The sequence below is a fragment of the Leucopleurus acutus genome, assembly GCF_964270905.1.
Source record: "Leucopleurus acutus genome assembly, chromosome: 9".
Classification (NCBI taxonomy): Eukaryota; Metazoa; Chordata; class Mammalia; order Artiodactyla; family Delphinidae; genus Leucopleurus; species Leucopleurus acutus.
This window is the reverse complement of record NC_139144.1, coordinates 68,519,710-68,533,063: the sequence shown is the minus strand read 5'-3', so window position 1 is coordinate 68,533,063 and position 13,354 is coordinate 68,519,710. Positions and strand designations below refer to the sequence as shown.

The following is a 13,354-nucleotide window of genomic DNA, read 5'->3' as shown; positions in this document are numbered from 1 at the left end:
GTGACTTGGCTCCCAGTAACTGCTGCCCCTGGTCTCTCAGGTCACATTGGCAAATTTTCAAGAAGAAACCTGATTGGCCTGTTTGGGTTGGGGGTGTAGGATGGGGATGCGAGGGAGTATTCAGTAGTTCTCAATCTACCAAAAATGTTGACTGTGTTTATAACATAAACTACCAAAGTGCATTAGACGTTTCCTTCATATGGAGGGGGTATGGTGACTAGAATGTAAAATGTTAAGTAACACAGTTTATGGATTGTGGCCTCAGGGGAAATTAACATATGCTCTAAAATGATGATTTTGTGTGAAATCTCTCTGGAAATAATACCAGTTTCACATGTCCCTGAATGTGAACTGTATCAACTTAAAAGTCTGTATCTTTTCTCTGAATCTCGAGGGCATCACTGTGCGTTTATAGAGTGCTTTGCCAAGTGGAGAGTTTCTCATTTGCCAAGTGCTGTACTAAAGATTTTATATGCATTACCTCATTTTATCCTAAAGGCAGCTCCTTGAAATAGGAGTGTTTTTACCCAGTGTTACAGATGAGGAAACTGTGTAGGGACACCCTGTGAACTTGTCCAAGGCCACACAGCCGGGCTGTGGGGCACTGGGCTTAGAATTTCATCCTGCCAAAGGCTGTGTTCTAAGCTCTGACTCTTCCTAAATTATCTCTAAATATAGCCTATAGGCCTCTGGTCCTTAGCCTCGGGTCCTTCCTATTTACTATTTACCATGCAGCTAACATTAGATCTTGGCTTTATTTGAAATTTCCGATTTCATTCCTATGAAAAGCAAATTTGTAAACATAAAAACCTATTCTTTTGTTATTTAAAAGTTTCTATTTGGTAGATAGCTAGTGGGAAGCAGCTGCATAGCACAGGGAGATCAGCTCCGTGCTTTGTGACTACCTAGGGGTGGGATAGGGAGGGTGGGAGGGAGACACAAGAGGGAGGGGATATGGGGATATATTGTACATAGAGCTGATTCATTTTGTTGTACAGCAGAAACTAGCACAACATTGTAAAGCAATTATACTCCAATAAAGATTTTTTTTTTTTTTTTTTTTACGGTATGCGGACCTCTCACTGCTGTGGCCTCTCCCGTTGCGGAGCACAGGCTCCGGACGTGCAGGCTCAGCGGCCATGGCTCACGGGCCCAGCCGCTCCGCGGCATGCAGGATCCTCCCAGACCAGGGCACGAACCCGTGTCCCCTGCATCGGCAGGCGGACTCTCAACCACTGCGCCACCAGGGAAGCCCTCCAATAAAGATTTTAAATTAAAAAAAAAGTTTCTATTTGAGAAATAGATTTTTAGAATATGTAATATTATTGCCATGGTGACAAAACAGTTTCCTTTATCATAAGCCCAGGAATGTAGGGAATACCCAGGACTACTCCCAGGTATACTTCATGCATCAGACAGAAAATCACATACACACACACACATACACACATACATCCCCTGGTCCATGTTTTTGACTCTAATAGAGGAGAAGTGGAGAGAGCCAGCTGGCCACCTGTATGTCTGGGTGATCTCCACTGAGCGTGCTTTGCCTGGCTAGCAATAGTAATTGTCCCCTCACTGTGTTTCGAACCTCGTGATGGTCGAAATATTTTTTCAGTGCTGAATGCGTTTTCTAGGTCCTGGCTTTCTCTCTCATTATTTTGGGGGGACATAATCATGAGCTTTTTCATGGTCTAACTCAGGGGTAGCCTCTTCTGACTTTCTGTATTACTGTGTGTCTTTACAGGACAGATCAAGAAATCCAAACCTATACCATTGCGGTGATTAATGCACTTTTCCTGAAGGCTCCTGATGAGAAGAGGCAGGTAAGTTGCACTTCTTTTGTCTTAAAGACTATGCCCAGTTGTGCTGGCAACTTTTGGTACAGAGAGAGCCTTCCCCTTCCCATCCCAGGAACTCCTGTGGGGCTCCTTGCTGCCCAGTGGTTTGCCTGGACAGCCTGGGATCATTCACAGATCCAGTGGGAACTAGGTGGAGATGGGCAAGCCCCTGTCTGATGAGGAAAGTTAGGAGTGTTCCAGTGGTAGAGCCCTTTCATCACATGAAACCCAACATAGAAGCCCAGAACAAAGAGATGAAATAAAGATGAAACTCTGCCTCTGTGATGGATGCAGAGTTAGAAGCCCCTGTGATCTTCTGTCATTTCATTGGATACTCACTGGGTCCAGAGAGGGATTGTCCCCATTTGCCTGATGAAAAAACGTAGACCCTGAGAGTTGTCATGCTTTCCCCAGGGAGGTGTGAGATGGGAAGGTGAGAAGATAGGTTCTTCTTCAACTAGGGAAAGGACTATTATCAAGTGGTTGTAGAAGAAGTGGGTTTTTGCATGTCTTAGAATTTGGTTCACACCTCAGAATCCATTCTTGTTTTTTTTTCCATCAACATAACATACTTGTTACCTTGGTCACAATTTACTTCATTTACAAACTGGATGGAAATATGAGATTTTTCAACCTTTAGAGCTTGATGACAGTTACCAATAAATTGTTTTAGGAGAATTTAGAAAGCTAGCATGCTACTGAACACTGTGTCAAGAATTTTATTTCTTTACTTTATTTTTTCGTTGCCAAGGATTTTAAATCTCAGTGGCTAAATGTGAAGGTTTCTGGTGTGTTTTCCATTTAGGATTGTTCGCTCATTCCTAGGGGCTATGTTTGCACAGTAAGTAGAGTGGCTTTATAGTTTCCTGTGCTTTTGGTTTGGTGTTGGCTGGAGCCAGAAGGTGCCTGTCCTCCCCAAGCCTATGCTCCAGGCTGGATTTTTAAGGGTGGCTTTGCAGATCTTAAGTGGGATCATGGGTAGGGCCGCTCCTTTTATATTTATATCTAAATACTGGGCTCATGATAATTCCCATCATCCCAGCAAATTGCCTGGGCATGTTCACAAGCCTGACATGGGCAGCACATACATAAACCTGACATGAGCATTGAGAAGCTTGATCTTTCTCCTGGCCAGGCCACTGATGGCTGCTTGTAGAGTGGGGTCAAGAGCCAGGTCAGAATGCTGATCGGACCTCTTGAGACTGTCTTTTTTCCTGTGGCTGGATTAGAGGAAATGAAAGCTCATGCTCACCCCAAGTGCTACGATTTCACTTGGATCTCTGCATCTAGACACGAGTAAGATGCGTACACCTTGCATCTTTCTGTTACACTGAAACTACTGTTAATCTGTTGAATTGGAATTGAACGACCATGGAAAAATAGGGAATTAGATGCCAGTCTATGCTGACTCCAGGACAATGATAACAATGAAAACATAATGGGGGATACCATTATGTTAGGAATACCATTAACATTAGGTTTGGATTCCGCTAATCAAATCATTTTTTATTTTTGAAAAATTAGGCTCCATGAGACCGACATGGTACAGTTTGGCTGTATATTGCTATATTAATAATAAATCACAAAGGGTAGTCTAATAACATTAAACCATTTAAGAAAACAATTCAACTAAGAAAGATAGGGTGTATATCAACCAGCAGAAAAGCCAAAGTATTATATGACTAATTTAGTCTTTGAAATAAAAATGACGATACTTGTCGATAGAAAATTAACTTGGACTTTATAAACTATGTTGAATTTAAGATGAATCAGTGATTATTGTTGGTCAAGAAAATGAATATTTCGATTTTTAATTTTTAAAGTACATTTTAGCGAGTTCAGAGAGCGTTGGCTCAAAATTATTTTGAGTTCATAATGAAGAAAAGTTTATTTGTTGTTATTTTCTGAACATCAGTGGAGGCCTTTAAAGCAGAAGATCAAGCTAGTTGGTGACATCTTGCTGTATATTGTATATTGTTATTGGCTTGTGTTTTGAAAGATTGAAAGATCTGAATTTTTTTGGCAAACAGGAAAATTTCCCAAAGCCTGTCACCAGTGATAATATTTGAGGGTTTGCCATGCACCGTGCCATGTTCAGTGTCTTATGTCATTTCATTTAATTTTCGTATCTATAGAAAGTCTTATTATTTCCATTTTATAAATGAGGAAATTGAGAGTCAAAGGAAGTAGAGAACTTGACCGATTGCTGAGCTGATAAGAGTCAAAGCAAGAATCCCAACTTCATGCTTGCTCTTATCTGCAAAGCAGCCCACTGAACGCCGGTCAAGGAGACATCACCTGCAGAATGGCCTTGTATTTGCCTGGTAAAGAACTTACTGACACCTGAAAGACATCAAGCCCATTTTCTTACTCCAATCAGATTAAAACATAATTCTAAACACTTATTTACTGGATTTACAGGAATGTCCCTTTTCTTGTTTGTTTGTCTTTTTAAAGCTTTTGGACATTGGATAAAATTCCACTTCAGTCAAAACATTTTATTTATTTCAACATTTCTTTCCAACTTGGGCTCAAACACATTGGTAGGACTCTATTATCTGGATTTTCTTTATTTTTGAAAATGTTAATGAATTTAGAAGGATTTTAAATACCTATACCTTATTTCTGCTTTTACTGAAGAAAAATACGACTGAAGTCAGATCTTTTTACTTGGCAGGCAGACCTGGGCGATATTTTTGTTTTGCATTCATTGAGTTGGCCTGCCTGAGAGAGCAGTGAACTTGGGCCTGGGGTATAACTGCATCCTCTGTGGATGGTCCCCTGTCAGCCTCCCTGGGAGGTGGGGGGGTTGGTTCATGCTTTCCCCTGCCTCCCAGGTATTGTAGACTCTCCCTTTTCCTGCCCAAATAAAGGGAAGGGGTGCTTGTTTTGTGGGAGAGGGGATAGCTATTAGGTGGGCAAGTGGATCCTTTTTCTTACAACTAGTTGCCATTATTTATTTTATTATTTTCATGGCAAAGAAGTTGGTCAGATCCCTTCCAAATTTCTCTACAAATATTTATGGCTTTGATAAGGATTATTTTTAAAAACCCCTTTATAGTTAAAATATTTGATAGAAAAATCCGAAAATACAGATTGCAAAGGAAGAAATTTTAAAGAAACCTATAACTGCATTCCCAGAGAGGGAACCACTGCAACTACACACATCTGTGGGACTGTCATGGTCCTACTTCTTGCTTTTTGTGCAAAGACTCTCCTGCAGACCTCATTTTTTCACTAGATGTGATCATACGGCATGCACTGTTTTTTTGTTTCTCTTTAACTGCTTTTAGAACTAAAGAAGATTTTGTGGGCATCTTTCCATGTCATACAGGCAGACCTCGTTTTACTGCATTTCGCTTTATTGTGCTTTGCAAATACTGTGTTATTTTACATGTTGAAAGTTTGTGGCAACCCTGCATCGACCAAGTCTACTGGCACCATTTTCCGACAGCATTTGCTCACATGGTGTCTCTGGTAATTCTTGCAAAATTTCAAGCCCTCCATCAGCGAAAAGATTATGAGTCTGTGAAGGTTTAGATGATGTTATCATTTTTTAGCAATAAAGTATTTTAACATTAAGGTATGTACATTGTTTTCTTAGACAAAATATATTGCATACATAATAGACTATAGCATAGTGTAAACATAACTTTTATGTGCGCTGGGAAACCAAAATATTAGTGTGACTCACTTGATTGTGGCATTTGCTGTATTTTGGTGGTCTGTAACCAAACTTGCACTATCTCTGAGGTATGCCTGTATCCATATTCATATCTATCTATATACTTTTATATCATCCTAATGGTATAAAATATTCTCCATAGATTCTCACGTTCACTCAAACCATTCCTTAATATTGGGCAAAAAAAAAAAAAAAGTCCATTGTGTGGACAAGGATTTTTCTGTTTTCTCTCTGATCAAGTTCCTGTTCCTTTAGGAGGGTAGCGGGATGTTTTATGAAACATTCATTGCCTACTCTGTGCCAACAATTGTGCTGTGGCTGAGAATGCAAAGATGAAAAGGACAGTCTTTGTGCCCTTGAGAAGACCACACTCTTATGCAGAAGATAAATATTTTAAGCAGATCATTGTAATAATTGCTGTAGTAGATGTTGGAAATATACTGTTCCTTCTAACTTATTTTAAAAATTGTTAAGTCGATAGGCTGACATAGGCACAGAGAATTTTTTTCTTTTTTTTTGTTTGTGTGTCAATAAAGCAATAATTTCATTTTTATTAAAGAAAAGGAATTATAAAAGAACGTTGGGCCTTTTGTTTTCATCTGATCCAAGAGGAAAAAAGATGGACCTTCCTGTTTTGATCAGGAAGAAAGCATGGCTTTCTGCGACCCATGGAAGGGCAGTTCCTTCTGGATTGCCATTTAACTTGTTTCCGATGGTGTCCTCATCCTTGCCTTCTTGTTTTCAAGAGGCTGGAAGAGGACTTAGTATTGGGTTTTGTTTTTGTTGTTGTTGTTTTTTAAAAATTTTTATTGGAGTATAGTTAATTTACAATGTTGTGTTACTTTCTGCTACACAGCAAAGTGAATCAATTATACGTATACCTGTATCCACTCTTTTTATAGATTCCGTTCCCATATAGGTCATTCCAGAGTATTGCGTAGAGTTTCCTGTGCTATACAGTAGGTCCTTATCAGTTATCTATTTTATATATAGTAGTGTAGTATTGGATTGACTTTGATGCCATCTAGCCCTTTTAGATCACCTTAGCGTTTTTGTGTGCTTTTCTCTTCAACGCAGCGGGTCAGCAGGGGCGTTAAAATTAAGCTGTAACGTCTAACAGAGTGCTCTGAATTTCCATTCCTTCTTCTCTCCTGCTGGCTTTCCTTTCTGTGGTGGCGATGGCCGTTAGGTTGGTGTAGAGAGCAGTGTTGACATCCTTGATTGTCCTCTGACTGTAAGTCCCCACGTTCCCTTTGTCAGCACAAAGTGGGCCTTGCACTCCCATTCTGCCTCCGTCCAGCCCTGCCTGTGCGCCCCCTCGTACTTCCTCCCTGGGTTCTGAGTTCTCCTTGCTATCTCCAAGTTTATTTTGACCTTGATCGAATTCATGGTTGTGTTTTTAAATCACAGCTTAGTTTCTTCTCTACTCATTAAGAGTAGTGATACTAAAAATACCACCCCCCCCACCAGAAAACAACATTCAAGTGACTTCCTGAATATGAGCAGTATTTTTCCTTTGGGATGTTTGTACCAAGATTGTGTTCCACTGTTTCATTTCCCCTTAGTACCTGTTTGACAATATTCAGAAAGGGCATCTGTGAATCATTTCATTTAATAAAATCACCTGCAAATCCTCTATGCCAGTCAGGCAGGCCAAAGCACAAAGCACAGCCTGCAGAGTTGAGACCCAGGAATGCTGAGTGCGGCCCCTAGGGCTTTGCATCTGCCCAGATGTTTGTCCTTTGCTAAAACTTCACTCAGTTCATTTGCATAGACTATTAAGGCCTGGGGTATGTACTACTCACTCTTTGGTTTTGCACAGATTAAGATGAAATGGCTTTTAGAAGTCTTAGACCTTTAAAGTGATGGCTCTCTAGTATTGAAATCTCCTCTGTGCAGGTGTTATGTTGCCTTGTAGTAAAAACTCTGCACATATACAGTCTAATAAAATCTGATGAGCCATTCCAGTGGGGAGCCATTGCTTTCATTTGGAGTGTTTGATTTTTATTCAGCACTTACCTTTTCCTGGAAGGAGGAAATTCCCAAGAAAACAAAGAAAAGAAATTTGCAGGTGCCAGATTTCCTTCCTTTGCTGTTGGCTACTGCTTTGTTATCTAAACAACATTCAAAAAGTAATTCGAATACTACTATCCACTTGAGTCCTTTGTTTGTTAAGAAATACTGCTGATATCCAGTTTTGAAGCACGCCCCAGGATAGAGTCATCTGGGGCTATGTGGAAATGTATCTTTCTAACCAAAGCTTTCCTGGCCGTGTGTTTTTCTTCCACAGGAGATGGCGAATATTTTGGCTCAGAAGCAACTGCGTTCCATCATCTTAACAGTGAGTACCTATGTGCTGTGACCACCTTGTTGGGAAGGAATGGTCTGGTGTATTTATTCATCTCCTCTTTTGGCTTGGTTTTGTGATTTGTTCTGTGACTTGCTTCTGTGGTGAAGCAGTAGTCACTAGAAAGGAGGAAAAAGTGTGCTTTTGGAAATGGAATAAACAAAGCTGTCCCACAGGAATGGCCTCATGATTGGAGGGAGAGCGTCTCTGGAACTGCTCTAGAGAGAAACGCATTCCGGCAGGAAGGGTTGGAAATCTTTCTCGGTGGGGCAGGTTTATTATACTCACTGAAGCTTTAGCTTTGCGTTTAAGGAAATCAGGGGCTCCCTGACTTTAAAAATTCCACCAGTATGAGCTTATACTGTTTTTAGTGAGGAAACTAGCTGGAAACATATCAGACTCTGAGAGAAGTCCTAAAATTTCGACCATCATTTTCCTGGGCCCCTTTCCTAGAGAAAGGCAAGAAAGACAGACATGAAACCCACTCATTAACTGTGATGCGAAAAAGCCCTGAAACCTCAGTGGAAGAGAAGCTCTACATGTTATGTTGTGAATGTTTAGAAATAAATCAAATAGCAAGATCTCCTGAGGCCTTATCTGCTACTTGACTTCTAACCAAAGGCTGAAAGAAGCATGTGTGATTGATTCTTCTGCTTACCAAAAAAAAAAAAAAAAAAAAAAGTGCTCTTGTAATTCTGGAAAGAAGTTCTGCAAGCTTATAGTTACACACACACACACACACACACAAACACACACACACATACACACATTCCAATACAATGAGGCCTTTAAAAATTAAAAACCTTATGAGGGCAAAGAAAATAAATATTCTAGAACCCAAAGCCAATAATAATGACCACAATTTGTCATCAAGTTTCATGTTAAACTTCCTGGCTGTTAAGGATAAAGAGAAACCATATGAGTGTAATTTTCACTGTTTGACAAAAGAGGTACCCCAGTTCTTCGGGGGATGACATATTTTGCCCCCTGGAACTGGAATCTGAAATGGGTATTGTTAGAACATTCTAGTAGATTCTTGGTCCAAGAGTGGCTTTTTAGAAATCACAGAGGGATTCATAATACGGTTATTTTTTATACTGGCTCTCAATAAAGGTGGAAGCAGTGATTTTATTTATTTATTTTTGGCTGCATTGGGTCTTTGTTGCGGTGCGTGGGCTTCTCATTGCCGTGGCTTCTCTTGTTGTGGAGCACAGGCTCTAGGCATGTGGGCTTCAGTAGTTGCAGCACGTGGGCTCAGTAGTTGTGGCTCGCGGGCTCTAGAGCGCAGGCTCAGTAGTTGTGGTGCATGGGCTTAGCTGTTCGGCGGCATGTGGGATCTTCCCAGACGAGGGCTCGAACCCATGTCCCCTGCATTGGTAGGCAGATTCTTAACCACTACACCACCAGGGAAGCCCCCTGAAGCAGTGATTTTAAAGCATAGTTCAGTGAAGGTATTTGTGCAGGGGAGGAGAATGGGGAAATAAAGGAGTAGAAACTTGGAATTAAGGTCTTAGCCTGTTGTTGGTATCACCTTGGTAAGGCAGTTGGAGTTAGATTACCCAGAGATGGGGTGGGTGGAATGACTGTGGCCATCATGTCTCAAAGATCAGTTTGTTTCAATGGGACTTTTTATATGAGATTTTGATGGCTTAGAAGTTCAAGGTTGGTATTCTCTGGCAGTAACTTGGAGTGCAGATACTTTTGAGTTGCTAATAAAATAGATACCCATATGCTCTAGTACCCATACACTTTGGATACTCAACATATACTATGAATTAACATTCTATTGGGAAGATTGGAAGATATGAGGTTTGATTCTCCCCCCATCCCATTGCCTGGCGTCCCACCCCCCAAGCTCCATAATTTTGGTTCAGCCACTTCCTTCTATTCCTCATTCTTCACCCCACCCCTCCTTCTTCAATTGCTTATTTCGCTATGGTGCTCAGAGCTGGCTGAGGAGTCCAGGTGCACGTCAGGTTGGGGGGCACCCAGAGAAAGTTCTTTGAGACAGCAAGATGTGGTTGGGTCTGGCACGTTCAAAATAACTCATTTGAACGGGTGTTTCACCACTTTGACTGGTTGGTTGGCAGTTTTAAGGCACAACAGTGGTCTCTGACAAATTGGATGTATATTAGACCCAAATGCTGCCTCCCGTTTCAAACCCAACCCTGATGTGGGCGAAGGCCCCCATATCTGTCTCCTGCCACTCCTTTTATATTTGTTCCATGTTGGTTCTGTTTCAAAGGGGAAGGGTCATTTTTTTAAAAAGAATTCATTGTTGGGCTTCCCTGGTGGCACAGTGGTTGGGAGTCCGCCTCCCGATGCAGGGGACACGGGTTCGTGCCCCGGTCTGGGAAAATCCCACATGCTGCGGAGCGTCTGGGCCCGTGAGCCATGGCCGCTGAGCCTGCGCGTCCGGAGCCTGTGCTCCGCAACGGGAGAGGCCACAACAGTGAGGGGCCCGCGTACCGCAAAAAAAAAAAAAAAAGAATTCATTGTTAACAGGTGAGTAAAAAGTAATATATATGAATTGACTCACTGCATTGTGGTGACAGTAGTTACTGTACAGTTTCCACGGTGAATTAACTACAAACCTGATAGTTACTTGGCTTTTGTGTGATGCTTCTAAAACTTTTCCCCGTTGAGAAGTGGGATCACTTGTCAGAGACAGTGGCAGGGTTAAGATGATGGCAAAATTGCTTACAATACATATGCACTGTTCATTTCTCTACTGCAGGCAAGGGATGCTTCTGTTGTAGAAATCCACAGTCCTTCTCAAGGTGCTTTCATTTCAGGCACACCTTCTCTTGGTCCTTCTCAAGGTGCTTTCATTTCAGGCACACCTTCTCTTGGTTTATATGGATGTAATCACCACCGAATTTCCACTTCCTTCCCCACCTCCACTCTTCACTGCACACAGTAGGTCTTTTCTCCACTTCTGGCCTAAAGAGCAGGAACCTTACTGGGCCCTGAGATGTAAAGGAATGCTCCAGGGTCACCTGTGTGCTCATCTTTCTCCTGAAGGGTGGTTCCACCCATTTACATCCCCCATGCTTCCAGATAAGGACTTCTGAGGTTCTGCTTGGCATCATGACCAGGGGGGTAACTTAGGTTATTTGCTTTTTCTTTCTTCCTTTGTTTAAAAAAATTTCACTTGTAAACCATCTCCCTAGCATGTCATCCGAGCTCAGCGGGCCATCAACAATGAAATGGCACACCAGCTGTACGTGCTGCAGGTGCTAACCTTTAACCTCTTGGAAGACAGGATGATGACTAAGATGGATCCCCAGGACCAGGTGAGTGCTCGTTAGACAATGGTAAAAGCACATGAGGGAAAGAGCGTCATTAAAAATCTTTCCTTGGGCTACTTGGAAACCAGGAGGTTTTAGATGATAATAATATTATTTTATTATCATCTCAGGGCTTAGGGGAATGGATTTAAAATTTAGGTGAATCTAGGATCAGAGAATAAAATAAATGAATTATTTCATTATGCATCAAACACATGCATATTCTTTCTTTATTGGATAAGAAAGCTTGACGTCACATGGCTGCAAACATTGGCCCTTGGCCCCAATACCTTCAACGGTGATAGCTTTGGAGTCAGGTTCCCAGAACACCTAGCCACTTGGTAGCTCTGTGTGAGATTGATTCTGCAGGCTGAAGGAGTAATTTCCATTCTCCAGTGATCAGTGCCACGGGTGGAGGTCCCAGGTTACATCTGATTTCTGGGCTTACATCTTTGTCAGTTGTCTCTTTGCTATAATTCTCTCTAGGTCTCTGGTTGTTGTGCATGAAAAGTTAAGTCTCGATCCAAAACGCTTTGGGGGAACTTTACTGTGTGAGGACGGAGTGAGAGGAAACAGCTGGGAGCCCTGCTGTAGCACATTTTCAACTTAAATAGCGCTGCAGCTTTGGAAAGGAAAACACTCATTACTGGCACGTGAGGGTCTGATCTCTAGCAGATGTGGATGCACATGCAAACTGTGTAACCACCGCAGCACTTCATTCATGGCGTGAGGCCATGAGATTAGGAATGATGGAGAGGCTTCGAGCAGCTGTCTAACATGCCCCACGCTTTTGGCAAGACCAAGTGCGATCACCCCAGAGAGATGCGACTGTCTTACTACTTCTAGTACGAAAGGCAATGTGTCTTAGGGTGAAACAGCCCTCCCTGCTTGGAAATTGCCTCCTTTTATCTAAAAGATACATTTTTTCTTATTGTGGTTAAATACGCCTCACAGAAAATTTACCATTTTAACCATTTTTAAGGTTTGTTTCTATGAAGTCACTTCTCAGTGGAGTTAGGGATCCCTTGTCACTTACATATTGTTCATAAACCTTACGGGACTCTTGCTTTATTTCTGACAGTACAGGACTCCCAGGTCCTCTAATTTATTATTTTTTTTTCCAATCACAAGCCTTCCATCATATTTGGGGCTCTCATTTAGAACTTCACGAGGCAATTGATATCAGTGCTCCAAGTGCTTTGGCTGTGAGGGTAATTGTGGAGTAAAGCCAGGGCTGACCAGCAGGGAGAGTGGCAGGAGGAAAAGAAGTATACAGAGCTGTAACTTAGGACATTGGTTGCCTTTTATCTGTTTTTCTTTTGCCTGTATGCAGTGATTCATTTAGACCCTGGGGAACGAGGGAGTAGATGTAACGTCACACAGTGAAGGCAGCTCTCTCTCCCCCTCCCATTTTTTCTCCCTAACCCCTTCAGGCTCAGCGGGACATCATATTTGAACTTCGAAGAATTGCTTTTGATGCAGAGTCTGAACCAAACAACAGCAGCGGCAGCATGGAGAAGCGCAAGTCCATGTACACCCGGGATTATAAAAAACTTGGCTTCATTGTAAGTAAGACATCTCCAGTAAGCTCTCCTTCCAGCATCCCGGGGCCTGACCTCAGCCACATAACTGATGTCTCCTCCAAGCGTGTGGTCCTCTTGTGCCTTACAGAATAGTTTCCACATTTTCCAGATGTTTAGCTGGTAAACAAGATCACATGAAAATCTCTTCTGGCTGCAGTGAAATGGAATAACTTGCACAAGTGTGACTAATACTGAGTTTGTTTATTCAGTTCTGATTAAGTGTAACCAAGAGTAGTTAGCTCGGAAAGCATCTAGACTTCATTAAATCTACTTCACAAGAGGCTTAAGGTTCTATTTGAATTAAATGGGTGATGGCAGCTGTGGGATATATCTTATTACTGGGCTAGTGATTGGATTTTTCACATACATCGATTTCGTATCAAAATCAAATTGAGTCTCCTGAAATTTAATCACGATCTGATTTATGCAATTTATATTTTCCTAAAAGTTTTGTCTTGCTACGGATGATGATATCTCCTAGATTTTCTTTCTTTCAGTTTGCAAATCAGAACACAGCTTGTCCTGAATATAAACTGTTGTTTTTGTTTCTACTTCTGGTCTATTCTTGCTTTTATCACCATCATATTTCTATATGACCTTTGGCTAAT

General features: G+C 41.6%; 1 protein-coding gene across 1 annotated transcript in view; it reads left to right on the top strand.

The window, feature by feature from the left end:
* The window catches only part of ELMO1 (engulfment and cell motility 1), a 495,322-nt gene that overhangs the window by 143,615 nt on the left and 338,353 nt on the right, over positions 1-13,354 (top strand). The window contains exons 10-13 of the mRNA XM_082847008.1: positions 1,748-1,826; positions 7,817-7,867; positions 11,047-11,169; positions 12,597-12,728. Of these exons, the coding sequence (XP_082703134.1) occupies positions 1,748-1,826; positions 7,817-7,867; positions 11,047-11,169; positions 12,597-12,728 (385 nt within the window). The remainder of the gene's footprint in view (positions 1-1,747; positions 1,827-7,816; positions 7,868-11,046; positions 11,170-12,596; positions 12,729-13,354) is intronic.